This window comes from Haemaphysalis longicornis, unplaced genomic scaffold (genome assembly GCF_048455015.1).
Source record: "Haemaphysalis longicornis isolate Haplotype H1 unplaced genomic scaffold, Haemaphysalis longicornis Haplotype H1 scaffold_1, whole genome shotgun sequence".
NCBI lineage: Eukaryota > Metazoa > Arthropoda > Arachnida > Ixodida > Ixodidae > Haemaphysalis > Haemaphysalis longicornis.
In genome coordinates this window covers 156244406-156268968 of record NW_027526203.1, presented here as the reverse complement: position 1 = coordinate 156268968, position 24563 = coordinate 156244406, and the positions used below count along the sequence as shown (strand labels likewise).

Below are 24563 nucleotides of genomic sequence, written 5' to 3'. Positions count from 1 at the left end.
CATATCAAGCCTGGGCGAAGGAGCACCTCGAGTTGGTCGACAAATATATCCAAAAGGTAGCCACCACTGTCCTAACCCCGTACGTTGACACTAAACTCGCAAATATATGGGAGGCTCGACACGCCCTGACCAAACGATTGAAGAGACAAAGACACAATAAGAAGCTCTGCAGGCGCATCCACAACCTCAACAGACAGCCAATGGAATACGTCTCCCAACTATGCACGGAGAACTGGATGAAGCTCTGCGAAGCCTTACAATGAACCCTATCAACCAGAAAAACATGGAACCTCCTCCGGCATATTATCGATCCACTAAATGGCCAAAGTGCAAGCAACCGCAACTTCACGCGCACGCTCAACAACTACACGGGGGGTAGGGACCAACTCATCCATGACCTCAAAAACAAGTATCTACAAACAGAAAAGAGCCCCGTACCTCTCCCCGACTACGAGGGAACGTCCAACCAAGACCTTGACCTCCCATTTTCAGACCAAGAGCTCACTGCGGCAATTGACGAATGCAACCAAGGCAGCGCACCCGGCAGAGACACCATCACCTACCGGTTACTCAACAACCTCAGTGACAAGAGCCGCCTAGAGCTCCGAGACCACATCAACAACGCCTGGGGACAAGGGTTACTACCCAAAGAGTGGAAAGAAACCGAAGTCCGGTTCATAGCCAAACTGGGAAAAACACCACACATCGACAACATGCGACCTGTCTCAATCACCTCCTGCGTAAGAAAGGTCGTATAACGAATGGTTCTCAGACGCCTCCAACGAGACTTGGACGCCACTGGACAGATGCCGATAACCATGTACGGTTTCCTCGAACATCTCAGCCCCCACGACGTCCTCCTACAACTTCACGAACTTGTAATCAAGAGAGCGAAAAACCAAACGCCAAGAGCCATCCTGGCCCTCGATCTAAAAGGGGCTTTTGACAACGTCACTCACGCAAGCATACTCCGCGACCTCAACAAGACGGGTAGGAGTGAGAAAATCTTCAAATACACCAAAGACTTCCTTAGCAACCGCACAGCAGTCATTAAGATCGGAAAGAAAACGCCGCAGCCGATCAAGCAGGGCGACAGGGGCACCCCACAATGGTCCATTTTTACCCAAGCACTTTAACCTGGCCCTCCGCCCCGTTCCAGCCATCCTCGACACTATAGAAGGAATAAACCACGCTCTCTACGCAGATGATGTCACCATACGGACCTCCAAGGCGGGATTGGGCGGTTGGATGGAAGAGGCCCTCCGACACGCGGCCAACATGGTCCAAGAATACGCAAAATCATGTGGCCTCAGCTGCTCTCCCCAAAAATCTGAACTCTTTGTTACAACACCAAGCAAAAAAAGAGCGAAATACCTTTCATAACCCTCACCGTCGACGGCACCGACATCAAACCCACCAATCAAGTGCGGATCCTCGGCTTACTCATTCAAGGAAACGGCAACGCCGGGGCGGCGATCGCCAAACTCAAAACAACATCGGATCAGATCATCCACATGATTCGGTGAGTAACCAGTCATCAAAGGGAACTCAAGGAGGAAGATGCACTTCGGCTGGTTCAAGCCTTTGTAATATCCCGAATAGTGTACTCCGCCCCATACCTCCAACTCCTTAAAAAAGGTATCGACAAACTCGGTGCAATAATAAGAAAAGCTACCAAACTGGTCCTGGGCTCTACATCGGCAACGATAGCTGTCACGACAACTGACAAGCCCATCTGCTGCGCTTCCCTCGTCACACCCTCCTCCGAAGAGGCCGAGGAAGTGGCCATAGCGATAGCCCTTACTCTACCCGGCTACAAGACCATCATCAGAGTCTCCCAGACAGCATACAGCAACTACAGAAAAGGGTGGGTGTCTATCACAGCGACCCGCATTATCCAAAAGGCTGACCCTCCAAATCCAAAACCGAGCTTATATGGGTCCCAGTGCACTCCGAAGTCGAGGGCAATGAGTTCGCCCATCAACAGGCCCGCGAAGCTACAATCCCGGGCACAGGAAACTGCACAACAACCAATCACTAGCTACCACGAAATACTCCGACCCTACAGGGAGGGTAGGGCACGTTTCCACCCACCTCACCACTCCCTTACTCGACAAGAACAATGCATCTATCGGCAAATTCAAGCCGGGTAATTTCCACACCATCAACTACAAAATTTACCGCGCGCAATACGACAAGGAATACCCTTTCTGCAAACAACTTGGCATGCTCCGCCACGTAATTGGAGAGTGCGACTTTTCCCACGCCGTCCCCCCTCCCCTCTGCCCGACCAGCCATGCCTTACTTGAACGATGGGAGACTGCTTCTCAGCCCCGCCCTGGAGGTCCAGACCCTACTGATCGCCAAGGGCCTGGAGGCTCGAACAGCATATGGAGCCCGTGAAGAGGGCCCCAGTCCATATGGCGCCGAACGGCGCCAGCGTTTTTCGCTCAGTAAAGTCTATTCTCTCTCTCTCTGAACCGGCGAGGCGAGGAGTGAGGGCGCATGGATTCCCGAGGGCCACCGCCGTAACAGAGTTGCAAACGGATCTGCGGAACTTGACGTACTCGCGTTTCCGTCCGAGCGCTCCTTGCTCGCTCATTCGGAGTATTGCTTAAGAACATCATTTGTGTGCAGTGAGCCGTTGTTGATGCGGGGGGAATGGCTAAAGTGTCGCAACACTATATGCGGGAACCGTGTTGCTTGCTGGCTAGCGTTTGGTGCGCGAACTGCCTCGCTCAATGTTTCGTCAAGGTACGAACAGTTCAGGTCTATGCGATTATGGTGTTCTTGTACGTCGAGAAATTGTTATCCTATCTGAGAACTAAACTTCGTTCAGCATTACAGCTGCTTACATAAATTTAAATTTCGTTGTGTATAAACGCTGGTATGGTTATGACTCTCTAGCGGCAGTAGGGGTGTTGTTTGCTTAATCCGTCAATGTGTACAGTATTCTGCGTGTAACACGTCTTAAATTTGTTCTAAATCACCTCGGCACGGGGTTTGTCTTTTCTAGCGCTCCCCAACTTCCATGTTTTCTTGGGTCAAAATAGTGTGTGCTTAAATCTGCAAAAACTTCAGGGGGACTGCAAAATTCATTCCTTGTTTGTAATTGCCAGATGTGGTGTTGGTGCAAGGAGGTTGCCCCGCAAAAGTTATCTTTGACTGAGTAGCTATAGGTTGCAGAATACCAAAGCTCTGGAAGAAAACTAAACGCCAAAAATAGTATATGGCTGACTTAACGACAGCAGTTAATCACCTTGAGAATATATCCCGTTTAAAGGGTTTTTGCACTCCAAAGCATCCGAGGCAATCACCAGTTGGAACAGAAACAGGGCATATGGCAAACATGAGACGATCGCATAACCTAATTAGTGAAACATTTCGTCTTTCGTAGTAGGGCTTTGTTAGTTGAGAAACGGCGTTTGGTTTGTTCAGAAGCACATACATGAAGCTAATGTTTATTTCTTCCATATTCCACTATTCTTTGTCGTTGCGTGAATCAACACGTCTCACAGTGCCCCGTCATTCAAGATTCGTCGAGCTGAGAACTCGAGGCAGTGCGTATTGGTCCCACGTGGCTGTTGGAGTCCTGCTAATGAAAAAAATGGATAGAAAATGTATGCACTGGCTCGACAAAAAGATGACGGCCAACAATTGCAGCAGGTTCACTCAGCAAATTGTCACATTTTAGAGTACAAAAGAGTTGCACAAAAGCATATTTTGATAGTAAGGAGAATAAATAAAACTGCTCGTATAACAGAAGTAAGGCTGAAGCTTGCTCATATGAAGGGGTATTGACATGAGGGTGAAATGTCCTCTACACCTCTGCGCTCGGTGTGAGGTGAGGTGACTGTGAGAGGGAAAGAGGTTCCCAGCCTGCACCACATATGTATCGTAGGGAGAGAAAGGGAATGGGAGGGGGTAGAAATATGGGTTGAGGTAGTGGTACAAAGGTAGTTGGGGCAGGAAAAGGAAGGGATAATGGGGAAGAGAAGATAGATCAGCGACCACCGCGCGGGAACGGGAAAACTATCACCGGTCTTTTTTTTGTTTTTGAACATGAAAGGAAAATTTCCTTGTTTGAAACGAAAAATCAGACAACTCTACAAGTATTAAAAGAAAAATAACAAACACTAAACCTTAAGAACACTTCGTTCTAAAAATTGATCTTCACTGTCGACTTGGATCCTTGGTAGGCGTCTTGTCTTGTTTGTTCTTGTCCTTGATCTTGAACTTTACTTGATTCTTGATTCTTTGATCTTGATCTTGGTTTGTTGTTCTTGTTCTTCATGATTTTTTCATGACCTGACTTGACCGGGTATATAGATCTGTTACGCCTGATGGTTTGTGATTATGTGTTGTTGGTGTTCTGCTTGGTTTCCTTGTGTTGTTATGGTGTAAGAAGGGAATGACTGGAGATTTGGGCGGAGGTACCAAGTGAGACATTTTTCAGCCAGCTAAGCTATGTTTATCCCCCAAAGAAGGGGCCCCATGCAGTGACTGCAGAAAGGAAGGTCACCTTGTTGAGGATAGTGTAGACTTGAGTGATGTTCTGTTTGCATGCCGACAGGCCGTGATCTGTGGAAAGCCAGGAAACGCAATAAAATTGCTTCACCCTTACGTGTTTGTGTTGCAGTGGTGTCCTGAAGTTTGTTTCACTGTTGGCATCACTGCAAAACTAAAAGAAGATGCCCCACTGCCCCACACCTCGCCTTTTTTCCTTCATGCGTGATTCAGTGACTGAACAAATTGAGTGAAACTAACCTGATGACTTCAACATGCACGTGCAGTTTGTAGCATATGACCGTATGTTTTGCGCAGCCTGCATGCTTCTTGTATACAATTGTGGCATGCTGGTCAACCGACGACACGTTTTGATAAAGAGCACAAAAGCGAAAATTATGAAATAACACATTTATGTGAAACAAGTGTAGCAAAAGCAGCTTGCTATGTGTTATTTAGCAATTCAGAAGTGCTGTGTAATAAATGTCGATATTTGTGTTGGTTTTATTTGAAAAGAAGGTATTTCATCAGCTCATGGCATACAGCCAGCAAGTGTGCTAGCCAGTAACACAATGTAACTCCATTCTTTACTGGCACGTACGAAGTAGTTGCAGTGCAATTTAGGGCATTTTATCAAGGTATGTAGATTATCAGTTTGATCTATCTTTATTTGGACAGAGTTTTAACACCTATACTTCTTTGGGGGCATCACGTGGCATTCGTTTTTCCTTACATTACTTGTCTCGAAGCACCAAGTCTGCTTCGCAGTACTGGGTGGCCGCAGTGACAAGACGCCGCTCCGCCCCCTGGCCAGCTGCGTCGGCATACTTCGCAGAAGCAAAGGCGCTGAGCCTTTTACGCGCTCCTGGGTAACATATATTCTCGTTGACTTTAAGATTGATTATATTCTTCTCAAGTTTGAATGTTTCACACGTCCTTGAGTACGCTGGGTGCGGGCCACTGCAGTTTGGACATTTAATCAAAGTGCTGTTGCAAGTCTCTGTGGGGTGGTCGTGCTCTGAACACTTTGCAAACGTTAAACGCGCATGGCAGTTGTTAGTACTGTGTTTATAACGTTGTCACTTAAAGCACCAACGTTGGTTGGGGACATATGGTCGGACGGTACATCGAAGAAAGCCTGCATTCACAAATTCAGGTAAGGTACTGTGGTCAAAAGTGAGGACTACATGTTTGGTTTTGATTTCCTGATTTTCTAGACGCATAGTGATCCTCTTTACTGCAATGACGCCCTGGTTGCGCACGCCCTCGAGGATGTCAGAGTCAGTTTCGTTGCAAAGATCAGATTCGGATATGACACCTTGTGATGTATTTAGCGTTCGGTGGGGAGTGACTGATTTTCAGGTCGCCAATAAGGGTTTGTTCAAAGAGATTTTTTATTGTGCCGGGTTGTTTACTTCTGCAAGGATTTCTCCAGAGGTCAGTTTTTTGGCTTTGTAGTGTTTTCCTACGACACATTCAATGAACTTAGCTATTAGGAAAACGGATGTAGACGTCACTGGTTTTGTATTGTCTTCGGATGCAATGATCAAGACCCGGAGGAAGTTGTCAGGTATTTGGAACGCTAGGGCAGGCAATAGGGGAAAGTTCGCTTCGGTGCGGCCCCTTTTGGGGGGCCGATCAGTGGGTTTAGAAAATTTTGAAAGAACCATGCACCATGGAAAAAAGCAGGGAACGGGGGTACTTCCTTCGCTCGGTTTACCCTGATGCCGAGACAGGTCCCGGAGCTCCCTGCCTGGTAAACAGACAGGGAGCCCATGCGCCGGAGCTTGACCACGGCTCCAACGGCCACCGTTTGTGGTTTCTACCCTTCACCTTAGAACTCCTAGCCACGGTAGGGTACAGCGTGAGTATGTGGACTCGGGGTCCGCGGTGTCGCCAATACCGTCACCAAGATTACTCAAGGTGCCCCGTGCGGGGCAGAACTGTAACATGGTATCCCCCTCGATTACACTGAAATTAAGCTTTTTTTAAGTGGTCGCAGGGTTTTAACTTGCGGCCAGTACCTATTCAGGACAGCCGCTGTACCAACATATAAGTCAGACTGTTTTGTTTACATCATAAGGTTGCATTTCAGGTGCTTGCGACTTCTCCTTGGCAGAAGCTTAATCGATGTTGGAGGCTTCCTCTCAAATTTTTCTGAGTTCAATTATTAGCAATGGTAAAGAGTTCCATTTACACACAAATAATGGAAACAAATTTTTAAATAATTCTCAGTAACAACGAACCCTTGCACCGTTATGAAGTTTTGTATTCAATATTAACGTGTGCTGCATATTTGGACGAGGAATAGGGACAGTGAAAACACAAAACCAAACAGTGGTGCACAAACTAGCAACTGGTTTATTGAATGCTGTATCGTTATTTATAAGCATGTCACTATTCATTAAAGAAAATTAATGATATTGCCGCGAACCATGCATTGGGTTTGTTTCTTTCTGTGCCGCATGTGTTATCTCTTCTGATAGGGAGAGCGTTCCGAACTAACGTGAACAGCCTAGAATAATCTTCGCTGATCTACAGTGTTCTGGATACACTTCGACTATTCGAGAAACCCTCGAGCCGAGTAATATATTCCCGCAGAGCAGATGCTGCGGCCTTCGACTCTCGACGCTCGACTACGCACGTCCCTTTCTTGACTGCTGTTTCGCCGCCTGTGTATTCTTTGTGTTGTTAGGGGAGCACAAGTTCGCTCCAATAAACTTATTTTCTTTGAAGACAATGGCTTCGTGACATCTGGTGGAGGTGCGGGGTACCACCCTAAACCATCTGCAAGTCGCCAAGCAAGCCCCACTCGTACCAGCCGCCGACAAGAAGGCCTCCCACCCAAACTGGCTCTACTACCGGAGAAAGTGAAGAAGGAAGACATCGCTACCAACACCATGGCCAACCAAGCCAATCCTCCCGTCGTTCTGCAGCAACCTCGGGAGCTCCCATCATTCCGAGGATCTCCTGGGGAAGACCCCGAACAGTAGCTGGAGAAGCTGGAGCGCGTCCGAAATTTCAACCGATGGGATGACGAAGAAACCTTGAGGGAAGTGTTCTTCTACCTCGGAGACTCGGCTCGAGTCTGGTTTGAAAATCACGAGAGCTCTCTAGCATCATGGGACATCTTCAAAACATAATTTTTGAAAATGTTCACAACTGTGGTGCGTAAAGAAGGAGTTGAGCTATTGTTGCAGATGCGAATCAAACACCCCGACGAAGGTGTTGTAGTGTTCGTTGAAGAGATGAAGATGCTGTTCCGACGAGCTGATCCAGAAATGGCGGAAGAGAAGAAGCTGCGCTTTCTCATGCGGGGCATAAAGCAAGAGCTCGTCACTGGACTAATTCGCAACCTCCCAAGAACCGTCGCTGTATTCGTGACCGAGGCTGACCGAGGCGTCCATGATCGAGAGAACCCTGGACATGCGTTCGAGGCAGTACGATCGACCACACAACGCCTTTTCGGCGCACCCCGTCAACGCCCCTGGATTCGCCACAGAAGACTTACGGGAAACAATCCGCGCCTTCGTTCGCTAAGAACTAGGGAAACTTTTTTCCAACAACGCCGCAACCCCAAGTCGCCTCCCTGACCGACGCTATCCGAGAAGTTCAACACGCACTGGGGACTTCTACGCCGTCGGAAGCACCCCGTGAGCCACAAGCTATGGCCTACGCCGAAGCTGTTCGTCGACCAAGCCCTGCTCCAACTCGTCTTTAAGAGGCCCCGCCGTACCGCCGCCCACTGTCGCCCGCCCGACCCCCTGTGGTACAAAACCAGACGCCGAGGAAGACGGACGTATGGCGAACTCCCGCTAATCGTCCTCTGTGCTACCACTGCGGAGAGGCCGACCACATCTACCGTCGCTGTCCCCCTACAAGAGGCTTGGTTTGCGAGGGTTCTCCGTCGACGCACCCCGCCCCCGACCCGGCCAGCGCCCATCGGAGATCGAAGAATACCTGTCCAACACCAGCCGTGGACCAGCCAGTTTCAACCGATCGCCGTCGCCCTACCCATACCAGTCGCCCAACCGCCGCAGCAATCCTGATTTCGCACGTGGAAGGTCCCCAGCCCACGCGGGGGAAACTAAAAGGCGCAACTTCTGGAGGTAAAGTTGCACGACCGCGGAAAAATGAAAACCCTACAACGACGCAACGACTAGCGGAAGATGATGATTCCCGACATGCCCTCAGCCCGATGACTCGATTTCACAGGACGAGACTCCTGAACACGACGACAGCAAAACGGCGCGACGGGTACCCGACATCACCGAACCTGCCGCTGAGAATACGATGAAGACGACGACGCATAGTGCCCGACCGTCAACACGTATAAGCCGAGATACGACGCCCCGACGCACCCAAAACTCAAGAAAAGCGGCTTCCGGCGTTCAGCTGTCCATCGACGGCTTTGATGTAGTCACCCTCGTAGACATGGGAGCCGACTACTCAGTCATGAGCGGACCATTTGCGTCTAAGCTGAAGAAAGATATGACCAGGTGGGATGGTCCGCACGTTCGCGCAGCAGGAGGCCACCTCGTGACGCCAAGTGGAACGTGAACATCGCGCGTCACCATAGACGGCACACCGTACCCAGCGGCGTTCGTCATTTTGCCTAACTGCTCCCGCGATGTAATTCTCGGAATGGACTTTTTGATGGACAACGCCGCAATAATCGATCTGCAGACCAAGTCAATAACTTTTTCCTCCGATCACTCCGATGCGGCAATAAGGACGCTGACAGGGTACTACAACAAGTGCTGGCGGACCGGCAAGCTCCCAGCCAGCTGGAAGGAGGCCAAAACGGTCCTGATCCCGAAGCCGGGTAAGGCACCGAGCATAGACAACTTGCGGCTAATACCCATGACGTCCTGTGTGGGGAAGGTGCTGGAGTACGTCCTGCTAAACAGGTGGCAAGCATACCTCGAAGAGGAAAGCCTGTACCCGGACACCATGCTGGGCTTCCGGGCCAAGCTCAGCACTCAAGATGCGATGTTGCTGCTCAAACACGAGGTCCTCGACCGACCGGCCGGCTCCATGGACAACCGGGCGGTGCTCGGCCTAGACCTGAAAGGCGCGTTTGACAACGTCCGCCACTCAGCCATCCTCGACCAGGTCTCGCGCCTCAACATGGGGGAGAGGTCGTTCGCCTACATTCGCGACTTCCTCTCGGGCCCCACCGCAAAGATCGTGGCCGGAGACATGGAGCTGCCGAAGAAGAGTCTGGGAAGCACGGGAACGCCGCAGGGCGCCGTGATCTCGCCGACGCTGTTCAACATCGTAATGATCGGGGTTGCCCAGCGCCTCCAGGGCATCCCGAAGGTCGGACACACCATATACGCAGATGACATCACGCTGTGGGTGTCCGGCGGCAGTGACGGCGAGATTGAGGCGTCCCTGCAGGAAGCCATAGACGCGGTCGAAGACCAACTACAAGACACGGGCCTGACGTGCTCCCCGACCAAGTCGGAGCTGCTGATATTAACACCAAAGGGAAGAAGAAGAAGCCACAAGAGAGGAGAAGAAGAAGAAGAGAAGCTGGGCATCAACCTAAAGACACGGGACGTGACGGCCATTCCGCGGGTGAAGACGCTTCGAGTCCTCGGACTGCACGTCGACGCTCACGGGCACAATGGCTTCACCGTTGCCAAGCTCGAATCGAAGGTCATGACGGCGATGCGATTAATCAAGAAAGTGGCGTCCAGACACGGAGGCATGAGAGAGGCCATCCTCCTTAAGCTGGTCCAGTCATTCGCCGTGAGCCACGTGGCGTACGTTGCTGCCTTTCACAACTGGACGGTGGCGGAGCGCGGGAAAGTGGACGCTCTGCTGCGCAAAGCATACAAGACGGCGTTAGGCCTGTATAAACACACTAGCACAGAGAGACTCCTAGAACTGGGGGTACATAACACCCTTAGCGAGATCGCGGAAGCGCAAAACGCCGCACAGCTCACGCGGCTTACACTCACTAGAACCGGTAGGTCAATTCTCCGCAGAATAGGCTACCGATCGGGAACGCTGCGGGAAAACGAAGGCGGGAGCGGCGAGGGCGGCGGGGGCGGTGGCGGCGGCGGCGGAGAGGAGCCGCGGCGGCCGCTGCCGGCGCGGTCGCTGCCGCGCGGGCTGCTCGGCCTCATGCAGATACCGCCGCTACCGAAGCACATGGACCCAGAAGAGAACCGGGAGCGCCGCGCGGCCAGAGCGAGAGCCTTAACGGCCGTGCACGCGACAGACACTAATGCATACTACGTGGACGCGGCGGAATATCCGAACCGCCGGGGCACGTACGCTGTGGCCGTGATTGCAGCGACCTCCGGGAAGCTGTGCTCGGCGGGCAGCGTCAGAGCCCGGGACTCAACGCAAGCGGAGGAGCTGGCGATCGCGCTCGCCCTAGTGGACCCACGGTGCGCGACAGTGCTGTGCGACTCGCGAAGTGCAGTGAACTACGCCAGAAACTCGGTGTCACAGTGCGCGATCAGGGTGTGCGGGGCCCTGCCCCGACGGACGCTACCGGTGGTCCTCAAATGGTTCCCGGCACACGTGGGACCAGTGGGGACCGGGACCAACCGCAACGAGGAGGCGGACCACAAGTGCTCACAAGTCACGGCAGTGCCGCCGGCGCAGCCGCTGCTACCGCTGCCGCACCCGCAATGGGGGCGGCGGCGCCGGTGGCGGCTGCGGCCGCAGCGAGTCCGCCCACTCCATCGAACGCGGAAGGCAACCAAGAAACGGATGAAGACGGGGATGACGAAGAGGAGACAACCCCACTTAGCTCCTACAGAGACGTGCTGGCATGGTACAGGGAGGGCAGACGAGCCTACCCGCCGCCACACCGGAACCTTACCAGAAGGGAAGGGGTGCTCGTGCGACAGCTTCAAACGCGAGCGATATGGACGCCCGTGTTCGCCAAGCACGTGTGCCCCGAACTACTTCCAACGGACACGTGTGCGCTGCGCGGTAGCGCTCCGGCGACCATGCAGCACATGCTGTGAGGTTGCCACCAATCACCACTAGCACATGAGGACGACCCGCTACCACCGCGTGTGAAGCGCGCGGCGACCAGCGGAACTTACGAACACCAGAAGATGGCTGCCGAGCTCGCGCTTGCGGCCATCGAGGGCCAGCGGCCGAAATCGCTGCTACCTACCCCCCCCCCCACAGGGGGCTGGAGGGCGGCGTCAGTAGGTGACCTAACGGTTCCACGCAGACTCAATAAAAAGTTGTATCTCTCTCTCTCCCCTCTCTTGGACCTTAGGGTGCGCCGCTACTACGGACCACTCACGAACTCTGGAAAGAGTGTTGTGTGTGTCTGTGCCGTCGTGTCGTGTGGACAATCTAGAGGGAAAGCTTGTTTGACCTTGACCGTTAGCGCTTTGGGTATAAATAAGACCCCCCAAGCACTGTAGTTCATTCCTGTTTATGCAGTGAATCAATGATGTCACTCTGCTCGAGTCCTATACGGTGTTGCGACAGTGATTCCTCGAAAACCTGCCGTTGACCCTCCGTCATCGACTTGCCACGAACCGGCGTATTCACAGTGGCGAACTTTGCGCCTACTTGAACTATGCGCCTTTCAGCGACCTCGTGGCTTCTCAAAGCGCCAACCGGCCAGCGGCGGTGCTAACAAAAGCAATGCTGGGCGCCCTGCACAACAAGCCTCGGCGGCGTGCCCGCGCCTCATTGTCATGCCCTCTTGTGGCGTGTTGTGTTCAATAGGCCACTCGAAGAATATTACCACCGAGGGATGCAAGGCGTCTTCGTGGTAGTGCAACATCGCCAGGACAAAGGGGGGCTCTGACCCACGGCGGATTGCCACGGCGGGAGCAACCTGGCGCTCACCTGCCCCGGAGAGGAGGGGCCTCTCGTGCGTGTGCGCGTGTGTTTTGCGTGGTGGCGCTCCTATCAGTGCCATGACCTCCGTGATTGGTGCCTCCTGACGTCAGCCGGAGAAAAAGGGTGAAGGGGAAGGGACCCAACGTGCCTATTTAATCTCTCGCGCGCAGGAGCACACTGCCCGCTCTCATACCAAGATGTAAATACTTGTATATAAAGTTTTCTTCTTCGTCAACTTGCCCATCATGACTGCCCCGGCACTTCACCAACCTCGGCCCACATCGACCACGCTACCATGGTTCGCAACAGTGGAGTCAGCGGTGAAATTCCCAACAGTGGAACCAGCCCCTGGCTTCCCTACAGTGGTGGCAGCGGTGGGATTTGGCTTCCCAATAGTGGATGGCAGCTCGGCGGGATCGGCCAGCGTCAGCACCTTGGTGGGGTGAGTGCCTGAAGTTTTACCTCTCGTTTTGCCAGACCTTGCTAGCGCAGCGTCGTGCGTTCTAGGTTTTGACTTTGCTTTCTACTTCGTTGTAGCGAGTAAGCGAGGGTAAACTATTCGGGGTGCAGTATCACGATGGACAAGTTCAGAGTGCGGGACCTCCTCGAAATTTGCGAGGAGTTGGGTATTTCTGTTGGCCCCACGAAACGAAAAAGACGAAAGCAACAGATCCTCAAGCTACTGGAGGCAGAGGAAGTGAGCGTCGAGGAAGCCGACGAGGCTCATGAGGATATTCTAGAGAGAATAGAACGGGTATTAGCCGAAAAGCTAAGGGAGCTAGAGCGCAAGCAAAGTAAGCACAAGCACTACCTGAGGATGGAGAGTCTGTGCGTGTGGCGCGGAGCAGCCACTGAACGAGAACAGCGTATTCAGTGTGAACGCGAATTGGCAGTTCTTAATGCAGAAATAGAGCAGCTGACAGACACGATCAACAGGAAGGTAGTGCTTGCTAGATCCGGTGACGGGGTCTTTAACAAGGACAGTGCGAGTTTGGTGACGGAACCTTCGCATGAAAGCGTGCGATATGCAGTTTTCGTTCCACTTCCAGACAGACCCGCTGAACTAGTTGAAGAAGGCAGCCAGCCGTGTTCTAGCGAATCCGTTTGCAGCCCCTTGACGAGCTCTAAGGCGTGGTTACTCTCCGAGTTTACGGAGTTTGCGCTATTCGAAGAGCTGCCCATGCAACAGGCAGTAGGCGCAGTAACTGAACCCGTAGCCGCTCAGGAGAGTGGTGAGCCGACCGTCTCGGCAGATCGCGATGCCCCAGCTGTATGCGATGCCGCTCGAGATAGAAGTGGTCTGATCGCGTTGGGAGATCGTGAAGAGCTGCTTGAGCCCGTGGTTCCTCAGACTAGTAGCATGCCGATTGGGTCGGCAGATCGCGATGCCCCAGCTGTATGCGTTCCCGCTCGAGATAGAAGCGGTCTGATCGCGTTGGGAGATCGTGAAGAGCGGGCTGAGCCCGTAGTCGCTCAGACTAGTAACGAGCTGATTGGGTCGGCAGATCGCGATGCCCCAGCTGTATGCGTTCCCGCTCGAGATAGAAGCGGTTTGATCGCGTTGGGAGATCGTGAAGAGCGGCTTGAGCCCGTAGTCGCTCAGACTAGAAGCGAGTCGGCCGCGTCGACAGATCGCGAAGCGCGCGCTAACTGCGTAGCCGCGCCAGAAAGTAGCGAGTCGGCCGCGTCGAGAGATCGCGAAGCGCGCGCTAACTGCGTAGCCGCGCCAGAAAGTAGCGAGTCGACCGCGTCGACAGATCGCGAAGCGCGCGCTAACTGCGTAGCCGCGCCAGAAAGTAGCGAGTCGGCCGCGTCGGCAGATCGCGAAGCGCGACCTAAGTCCGTAGGCGCGCAGAGTAGTAACGAGTCCACTGCGTCGGCAGATCGCCGAGCGCGAGCCGAACCAGTAGCCGCGCAGGTGGGCCCGGGCAGCCAGAACATGCCACACACGTTTGACTGCAAGTCGCCTGGGATCGGGGCATTGCCGCTCGAATGCGCCGCGATACCCAAAAGAAGAAAAAGGAGGCGGCCGAAAAACAGTCAGCGTAAAAAGGCAAAGAAAGTAGGCGAGCCTTTTCACTTTGCAGCATTCAAGGCTGAGATGGCCAGAAGCAGCAGAGCAACACGAAAGGTCAGACGTCTGAGGGAAACAAAGAGGCCGCTCCCTAGCCGTGACAGAGGCCGAGGGGCACTATGCCGAAACGGGCAGAAGGGGGTGACTGGGTTCCGCAGGAATTCTCGGAGAGCTGGGGGGAGGACGTTTCGGGGAGAGTGCGTTCCCCGCCGACGCGTTCGTCATGGTCGGGCGTCCCATTCTTCTCTGGGTTCCCTTCACTTCTGTACTCTCCCCACGCGTTGCGCCTATTTCCCCCCTCAATGTCAAAGACCTCCCCCGTACACTGTGCGGTGCACTTTGCAAAAGATGAGCACAGGCGGTCGGCCTAAGTGGCAACAACGTTTCGGCAGGCTACACCCGGAAATGTTTGTTTTGACGAGGGCATAGGTTGTTTCCAAGGGTTCAGAGGAATCCGCGTACACGTGGATAACTGCGTACGTACTTTACTCATTCTGTTTTGTCATTCAAGTGTTTTTCGAGTTTTCGTAAGACAGAGGTAGTTAAGCGTCTGTTTCTTTTGGTTAGCAGTGTGTCGATCGTCATGCTTTAACGCCGCGTAGTTATCCTTTTGCTTGGCGTTAGAGAAGTAGTTATTGTTCGTGATCGAACACCGCGTGAACTAAGCGTTATGTTAGTGTTTTGTCGAAGAAGTGGTTCATGTGCGTGATCTAACACCGCGTAGTTAGACCTTTTGTTAGCGTTAGAGAAGTTATTGTTCGCGATCGAACACAGCGTGAGGTAAGCGTTGTTAGGGTTCGTTGGAGAATAGTTATTGTTCGTGATCGAACACAGTGTAAGCGGGCGTAATTTGCGTGTCAGTGTTCATTTTCGTCTAACCCTGATGGAGTGTATGAAATTGTTGTATATAAACACCAGAAGTAGTTGCGTTTAGTACTACGTGTTTATGGTCAGTTTTGAATATTGAGGCATTTGTATGTGCCAGTTTGGTTCTCTTGCGTAATGGTGAGCCCAACGCAATTTTATGGTTCAGTATAAAGAAGGAAGCTACAGATTATTGTGGATTGACGTAGCCGAGCTCTGTGAGCTAGCTATCTGTAGGTTATCTTTCAGATAAGTGTTCATGTACCTGTAAGTTCATGTTATTTCAAGTTTCATTTTCGTAAGTGTAGCGAAATGTTGGTTTTCAAGGAGTCGTGTAAAGTCCTACTTTGTTTTGCTGTACCGTCGTATCGGTTTCGTAGTTTTGACTTTTGTGCTATAGACGGTGACAAAAAGCCATGCGTTGCCTCGGTTGCCTCGAATTACGGCAGTTGTAGCTGAGTAGTTTTGACAAATGGTCATGGGCAAAAAGAGGAATGCCTTTAGAGCTCCTGTTGGCGTCATCGCTCGTTTGCGTCATCTGCCTCATAAAGCTCCTATAGCCAATTCATGATTCTTTGGTACTGTTGTAGTTGTTTTAACAACACCCAAAGTTGAGGTCTGATTCTGAACTTGTGCCACGAGATGAGCACTTCGAATCGTTTCAAGGGGTGTAATGTTTTAGCTGTCAGGTTGGTTTTGTTTTGTTATCATGGTCTGGCATTTCGAGTGGTGTTCAGAGGGCGCTTTCCACATCGAGTGTGGTTCGACAATGGTTGTCCTGCCGAGTTCGTCATTTCTGCAGGAGCCTTGTGTTCGTGCCTTCTGTGGGTTCACGGAGGAGACCAGAAGAAAGCAGCAGTTCGGAGAACTCCGCCTCAAGCACTGGATGGACCTGCTGACCAACCGCATCATTCCAGCCGAGCCGCGATGAGCCGCTCGTCATCCTGATGCATTGTCTGGCGGCGGGGGTGCTGTTGCGACAGTGATTCCTCGAAAACCTGCCGTTGACCCTCCGTCATCGACTTGCCACGAACCGGCGTATTCACAGTGGCGAACTTTGCGCCTACTTGAACTATGCGCCTTTCAGCGACCTCGTGGCTTCTCAAAGCGCCAACCGGCCAGCGGCGGTGCTAACAAAAGCAATGCTGGGCGCCCTGCACAACAAGCCTCGGCGGCGTGCCCGCGCCTCATTGTCATGCCCTCTTGTGGCGTGTTGTGTTCAATAGGCCACTCGAAGAATATTACCACCGAGGGATGCAAGGCGTCTTCGTGGTAGTGCAACATCGCCAGGACAAAGGGGGGCTCTGACCCACGGCGGATTGCCACGGCGGGAGCAACCTGGCGCTCACCTGCCCCGGAGAGGAGGGGCCTCTCGTGCGTGTGCGCGTGTGTTTTGCGTGGTGGCGCTCCTATCAGTGCCATGACCTCCGTGATTGGTGCCTCCTGACGTCAGCCGGAGAAAAAGGGTGAAGGGGAAGGGACCCAACGTGCCTATTTAATCTCTCGCGCGCAGGAGCACACTGCCCGCTCTCATACCAAGATGTAAATACTTGTATATAAAGTTTTCTTCTTCGTCAACTTGCCCATCATGACTGCCCCGGCACTTCACCAACCTCGGCCCACATCGACCACGCTACCATGGTTCGCAACAGTGGAGTCAGCGGTGAAATTCCCAACAGTGGAACCAGCCCCTGGCTTCCCTACAACGGTAACCTCGCCCGTCGGGGCATTGTTCTTGTCTGGCTTCGGCCATCTCTCGCCATGAAGTAAACAAGTTAAGTTTGCCTTCGGCTTCTGGTCTTCAAGGCTGCAACATTGGCTGGCCGCTCGCTTCACCACGCTACCACACGCATGTCGGAGGCGACGGAGCTCGGCTCGGGTACGCCTTCCCGTATGCAGAAACGATTTGTCAGTGGTGGGATGACAACGTCGCAACAGCGTCAGCGAGTGGTTGGTCGCACCGCAGTGGGATGTCATGGTGCCGTGGCAAACGAGGCCATACAGGGAGACCTTGGATGGTCCAGATCTGAGGCCCGGGAGGCTTCGAGCAAGGTAAGCTTCCGTGGCCGTTTGTTGTTCATGGCCCGTGAGCGGTGGGCACGGCGCGCCTTCGAGTACCTATCTGCTACATGCGTTCGCACAAAATGGGTGCAGCGGGTATATCATATCGAGGCAAAATGCAACATCTTTAGCCGGCCCATCGATGCGGGCACAGCAGCTGCAGCGTACACCAGGGAAGTGGGTTCCCAAGTCCAAGACGAAGAGGAGGCAGTCTGGCGTGCGGGATCCGAGGGAAAGGATACACTCGACATCTCCCGGCAACACAAGGCGGTGATCGGTGCCGAGCCGCTCTATGACAACAGCATTGGAAGCATATTGCTGTTTGAGGCACGGGAACTACGAACGCAAATGTACCGCCGGCGGTGCGACTGGGCCCCTGAGGTAGACTGTGCTATGCCGTATGTGCGGAGCCCATGAGGAAACGATAGCACATGTCGTACTCTGGTGCCCGCCACTCCTGCCACAACCCTCAGGGGGCGCCACCAGTCGGCGGCATCTTAGCCTTCAACACAGCGTCCCGGCTAATTATGGTAGCAGCGCCAAATCCTCCCCTGGCGAGCCTGGGTGGGCAAAAGTGAGTTGTATTTGCCATTGCAACGTCGCCGCCATCTTGAGATTGGAGGCGTACTAATTGTCGTGGCAACACCGCGAGGAGTCGCAAAATGGGGGGGGGGAGAGCTGATGCTTTCCTCCCCTCATTTCTTCCTGCCGCTCTGCTGCTGGCCCCGCGCCCTTTGCGCCGCCCGATAGGCCTCGTCGAGACCGGCGCGCAGCCATGCAGACGTACGTACGCTGCTCGGACAGTCCACCTGAGCGGCTCAGGTGAAAAAACCCAAGCGCCACCGCCGGTGGCGCTTTTGCTACTGATTTGTCAGTAGATATGCTGATTTTGTTCAATTTCTGCTGATTTGGTAATAAGAGTGCAAAATCTAGTGATTTTTTTTTTGCTTTTTGCACATCTGGTTAACAAAAGCTACTACTATTTTGACCCTCAGCTCGAGTTAGCCGGGGCGCCGCAATTTTCCTGAGGATCTGTTCTGATTGGCTTTGAGGGTCGTCGAGAACTGAAAGCTGATCAAAAATAATCTTTCCGGTGAGGGCTTGGTATGGCGAGTCAAAAACAAAACACAAGACGTGAACTTTTTGCATTGTAGGTGGCGCTACTTAACCGAATACCTCTTTTATTCTATACCTGCATAAATAAATACCTCTTTTATTCTATATCTGCTGCACTCCGCCGTCGGCGCAGCTCGCTTTTGCTTTTCACGTGCACCGCCAAACCTCAAAATGACAAGTGCTGAAGAAAGTGACTCATGTCAGAGCGGCTCTGACCCGAAACCGGAAAAGAAGAAATATCGGCAAAAGTACAAAGCACCTTGGGAGCGCGAATAGGGCTTCGATGGGTGGCTCAAACCAAGTAAGGAAGGTACTGGTTACGCGTACTGCACGGCATGTGCCATGGATTTGATTGGTGGAAAAACCCTCTTGGAGCGGCATATGAAATCAACGAAACATAGATAGATAGAAGCAACTTTATTGTAGTCGCCTGCAGAGCGACACCACCATTAAATGGCGCCGCGACGCTGGCCCCTACGTCTTCTCAGCGGGTGGTCTTTACTTGACTACGGCGCGTGCTACTCCCGCGTTCGGTTGCCCTTGGGGCAACGTCCCGGCGGTTTCGCTCGGCCTTTGTCTTTCAAGAGCCGCCGAGACCTGCTGGACGGCCCAGGTTTGGATTTCTTGATCGTAGCACTTCGCCGCAGCCGCGAGCCGCGGCGGAATCGTTGTACAGTGAAATGTCGATATAACGAACTTCAGGGGACCGTGGAAAATTGCTCGTTATTCTGAAAGGTCGTTATAGTGAAAATCGCAAAATTTAAGAAAACAAATAGTATTCCAATGCCTTAAACGACCTACGTGTACAGCAGTGCATCCTTGGAGTCATTTTTCACAAACAAAATGCACTAGTGATCATGAAACAATGCACCTTTATTTAAAGTGGTTGGCAATTTTCATCTAGCGCGAGTAGCACAAGCTTCCTAGCACGAAGGACTCAAACTCTTACACATTCCTGGGGAGTGAATCAGTCGCCGTGCGGTTTTTCCCCTGACATGTGCGGAGTTTTTGTATGCTGTCCACCACATCCGCAGTCGTCGCGTGCTCGTCGTAGTCTTCGAGTGCTGCTGCGGCACCCTCAGAGGCATCGTTGTTCATGCCGTCCTCGCTGCCATCTTCACTTCTTCATCCTGAACGCTCACGGTCTGGGTAATGTCCTCTGTTGTCAGCTCCGCTGATGTCCGTGAAGATCCAGCAAGCCACGTGAGCAGCGGCGGAACGTAGAAAAAGTTGGGGTGGGTGCGAATAGCGCGGCCGCGGCTTTCGGGACGGAGAAGGCTACCCATGCTTCAATTTTTCTCTTCTCCTCACCTTTTTTCTCCCTCTTTCATCGGCTGCCGCATACCGCGGAGCAAGTTGCAAGACGTTCTCTTCTTCGCTGCGCTTTGCCGTGTCGTCTACTAGCACACTGCCCCGGTTGCCGCAATTGTTTAACGCACTTCTAAGAATCTCCGGCCTTGAAAATATGAGTTCGTAGTACTGAGGTGTTGTTTACATGGCACGGAACTAAATAAAACGATCGTTATTTTGAAAAGTTCGCTATTCTGAAGTACGTTGTAGTGAAATAATTTTACATTAAAACTATAAGCAGTCGGCGTGGGATTTCTTAAATGCTCGTTAATCTGAAAAGTTCGTTAATGTGGTATTCGTTGTACCGAGATTTGACTGTACTTGTCGACGCTTCGTCGGGGAACTTGGTGCAGACCCATAGGATGTGCGTCAGGGTGGCCCTCTCCCGCTGGCACACGCGGCACACATCACTCACATACACTTGCGGGTACACATACTTCATCAACACTGGGGTGGGTAAGGACCCAGTCTGCAGTTGTCTGAACAGCACCGCCTCCGCTCGGCTCAGCCCCGGGTGCGGGGGTGGGAGAGTCCTTCGAGCCAAGCGGTAGAACTGTGTAAGTTCGTTGAACGTCGTCAAACGGTCCTTGGCGCTACACCACAGTGGACGGTCGGTTGCAGCGGCGCGGTTGGTTAGCGCTCGAGCCACTGCGTGTGCCGTCTCGTTGTGGTTGTCGTACTTGTCCGACGCATCGTTGCCCGCGTGCGCCGGGAACCACTTGATTTTGACACACCCGTTCTCGCGTACGAGGTCGGCCGAGCAGAGAACGCGCACAGCCTCACCGCACACTTTGCCCTTGGCATAATTCCGCACTGCACTCCTCGAATCACATAACACTGTCTGCGCACCCGGGGTCGGCAATGGCCAGGGCAATGGCCACCTCCTCCGCCTGGCACGCCTCTCGGACCCGAACGCTCGCCGCCACCCTCGTCTCGCCGGACGACGCCTCGATGACGGCAGCCATGAATGCCTCGCTCTCTCCCTGGTATTCGGCCGCGTCCACGAACCTTGCGTGCTCGTCCTTGGCGTACAAGTTGATGAGGGCCTTGGCCCTCGCCGCTCTTCTCACCTTGTTATACTCCGGATTCATGTTCCTCGGGATGAGGTCTACCTGAATCCGACGCCGGGTCTCGTCCGGGACAGGAGCGTCGCTGCTCACCTTCCTCGCCGCAGGCGTGAAGGCCAAGTCTTGCAGTATGCGCCTACCGGTCTCGGTCGTAGAGAGCCGCTCCAGCTGGGCGGACCGTTGCGCCTCAGCAATTTCCTCGAGGGTATAGTGTACCCCCAGGCTCAGGAGCTTGTCGCTGCTTGTGCATTCGAACAGCCCGAGCGCCGCCTTGTACGCTCGGCGTATGAGGGCGTTGATCTTATTCTTTTCGCACTGCATCCAATTGTGGAAGGCTGCAACGTAGGCGACGTGGCTGATTACGAAGGAGTGCACAAGCCGAATCAAGCTCTACTCCTCCTTCATCCCGGCGTTGCGGTTGGCGACCCGTCTGATGAGACGCACTGCGTTGGTGATCTTGGCTGTAAGGCGGGCAACGGTCTCGCCGTTGCCGCGACGCTTGTCTATAATCATGCCGAGCACCCGTATCTTGTCGACATCCGGGATCACGTGGCCGCTACTCGTCACGATCTTTATCGCCTCGTAGTCCCTGGGTTCGCTCTTGTTTCGCCTGACGTATTTCGGTGGTAATACCAGCAGCTCCGACTTGCTCGACGAGCAGATCAAGCCGGATCCGTTTAGCTGGTCTTCGATAGTGTCGACGGCCTCTTGCAGCGTGCTCTCGATGTGACCATCGCTGCCTCCCGTAACCCACAGAGTGATATCATCGGCGTAGATGGTGTTCCGGACCCCCTCAACTCGAGAGAGCCGCTCGCCCACCCCGATCATAACGAGGTTGAATAACAACGGCGAGATGACCGAGCCCTGGGGGGTCCCGACACTGCCGAGCCTCTTCTCTTGGAGTCGCAGATCGCCGGCGCAGAGCTCGGTGGTCCGACCTGTCAGAAAGTCCTTGATGTAGTTATAGGTTCTTGCGCCCTTGTTCAGTCTGGACACCTGGGCTAGGATCGCAGAGTGCTTCACTTTGTCGAAGGCGCTCTCCAGGTCCAGCCCCAGGATGGCCTTGGTGTCTTTCGTTAGGTTGTCGTCAATGATCTCATTTTTCAACAGAATCATCGAGTCCTGGGTGCCAAGGCAACGCCGAAACCCGATGATCGTGGCGGGGTACAGTCCCGACTGCTCCAAGTAGTCCTGCCACCTACATATGAGGACGTGTTCCAACAGCTTGCCCACGCAGGACGTCCGCGAGATGGGCCGGAGGTTGTCCGTGTTCGGTGGCTTGCCCGGCTTGGGGATGAGGATAGTCTTGGCAGCCTTCCACTGCTGGGGAAGTGACCCCGCCCTCCAGCACTTGTTGTAGCAACCGGTGAGGTTCTTGATGGCCGCATCGCTGAGGTTCTTGAGCGCTCTGTTCGAGATGTGATCCGGGCCGGCCGCCGACTTGCTGTTCAGGTCATGCAGGGCCGCTCGCACCTCCTCGACGCTGATGTCGCGGTCGAGCTTCTCGTTGGCTTCACCCTCGTACTCGGGATGCCTGTCCGTGGGTGTGACTTGGAGGTACTTGCTGTCGATGTGTCTGATTACTTCTGGTTCCCCGTGTTCCTTGACTGCTCTGTGAATGATCTTTGCGAGGCGGTCGCGTTGATGGGATTTTGTTTTAGTCTCGTCGAGCAGATGCCGCATCAAGTTCCAGGTCTTGCCGCAATGCATCTGCCCGTCCGCAGCGCTACAGATTTCATTCCACTGTTGCGTGCATAGCACGCGACAGTGGGCTTCGATGGCGCGATTCAGCTCTGCTACCTTCTTCCTCAGTCGCCGATTCAACCGTTGTTTCTTCCACCTGTTTAAGATGGATTCTTTCGCTTCAATTAAGTGCGCCAGGCGGCTGTCTATCTTGTCGACCTGCGCGTCCGTTTCTATGATCTTGGTCGCTTCCGTGATCTTCCCCGCGATGAGGGCCGACCATTCTTCTATGTTCTCGATGTCCTCCTCCTCCGTGTGCAACAGTCTACGGAAGGCATCCCAATCAGTAAATTTGTGCTTTCTGGTGTCCTCCGAGGCGTTGACCTTCTCGGGTATGATGACCTCCACGATGTAGTGGTCGCTGCCGAGCTCGGACCCCGTGTTGCGCCAGGTGATCTCGCCCTTCTCGTCATTCTTCACGAACGTGAGGTCGGGAGTCGTGTCCCTGGCCACGGAGTTTCCGATCCTCGTAGGATCCGTCGGGTCCGTGATGAGGGTGAAGCCCAGGTCTATTGTGCCTTGAAACAGATCTCGCCCCTTGCCCAATTGCTTGCTATATCCCCATGCCGGGTGCGCCGCGTTGAAGTCCCCGCAGGCGACGAGCCTGTGGGTCCCCGCCGTGGTGCTGGCTTTGTGCAGGAGTGTCTTGAACTTTTGTTTCCTGTGCGAAGGGCTACTGTAGACGTTAAGAAGAAAGGTGCTGTTCTTGTGTTTCTTGCCCGAAACGACCTTGATGAGAGTGTATTCTATTTTACTCTTGTGCAATTCGTGTTCGATGAAGGTGACTCCCTTGCGAACCATGTACATACTCCTCTACCGCCGGTGACCTCCGGGGACTTGGTGTAAGCCCTGTAACCGGGGAGAAATGCCGGGGAGAAAAACCGGGGAGAAAAAAAAACATGGAGAACACAGCGAAAAAATACACAGTCAGCCTACGCTTCTCAGCATGAAAGAAGGGATGGCCACAGTTTCGATGGCAAAGGAAGCTGTAGTACGAATGGCATTGTTTGTCACGGAGCACAACCTTCCGTTCACCGTAATGGAACACCTGCCAAAACTCGTGAAGAGGATTTGTCCTGACTCGGAGATCGCAAAGCAGATTGCTTGCAGCAGGATGAAGACAACTGCCATCACTAAGGCCGTCACCGGTGAAGAGATCAAGTTACAACTATGGAGTCAGCTCAGACAGAACACGTTTTCTGTGATGATCGACGAGTCGACGGACATCAGCTCCTAAAAGCACCTGTGTGTCGTGGCCGGAGTTTTTGACAATGAAAAGGTTAGTGATGCCTTCTTTGACCTGGTTCGTGTAGAGGACGCTTGTGCAGATGGTCTATACAAAGCCCTCGTTAGTGCGTTCGAGAAGGCGGCAGTGCCGCATAAAGAGAACTTAGTACGGTTTGCTGCAGATGGCGCAGCTGTAATGATGGGGAAAGAATCCCTCTGTGATGACGCTTCTCAAGAGGGATGTACCTAACTTGTTCATCCTCAAATGCTTGTGCCACTCCTTCCACCATTGTGCTAGCTTCGCCTGTCACAAAGCTTCCTTATGTAGTGGAGGATCTCGTAAGGGATGTTTATAACTGCTTTCGCACAAGCTCCAAGAGGACGGACATTTTCAAGAAGTTTCAGAGCATTCTTGAATTGAAGCCGCACAAATTGCTTCATCCCAGCCAGAAAAGATGGCTATCCCTGCTTGCGGATGTGGATCGCTTCCTTGAGCAGTTATTTTGCCGCCGCTGCTTCCGTTGACAGGCTTCTGGCGACAGAGACAATTTATGCAAGGCTTCGCGATTCTGTAAATAAGCTGTTCCTGCAGTTTCTGAGCTTTGTCTTGCCCATGTTTAACATATTAAACAAGCAAATGCAGAGCGAGGAGCCCCAGATACACAGGCTTCTAAAAACAGACCATAATTGACTGCTACATCAAGACGTCAGTGACACGTGGC

General features: G+C 53.1%; 1 protein-coding gene across 1 annotated transcript; it reads right to left on the bottom strand.

Moving 5' to 3' along the window:
* Positions 1–21261: 21261 nt before the first annotated feature.
* LOC144155328 (uncharacterized) lies at positions 21262–23415 on the bottom strand. Its single transcript, XM_077686687.1, has 3 exons — positions 22151–23415; positions 21751–22069; positions 21262–21591 (listed from the first exon to the last, which is right to left on the bottom strand). The coding sequence occupies exons 1-3, from the start codon at positions 23413–23415 to the stop codon at positions 21262–21264; spliced, it is 1914 nt and encodes a 637-aa protein (XP_077542813.1).
* Positions 23416–24563: the final 1148 nt, after the last annotated feature.

Bases quoted from the DNA above. Each gene is read 5' to 3' on its own strand.
- LOC144155328 (XM_077686687.1), bottom strand. From the start codon at position 23,415: ATGGTTCGCAAGGGAGTCACCTTCATCGAACACGAATTGCACAAGAGT. The intron at 22,070-22,150 runs GCCACCGAACAC...CCTCATATGTAG, and splicing joins CTCATCCCCAAGCCGGGCAA to GTGGCAGGACTACTTGGAGC. The intron at 21,592-21,750 runs GTCGGGACCCCC...GGTCACATCGAG, and splicing joins AAGAGAAGAGGCTCGGCAGT to AGCACGCTGCAAGAGGCCGT.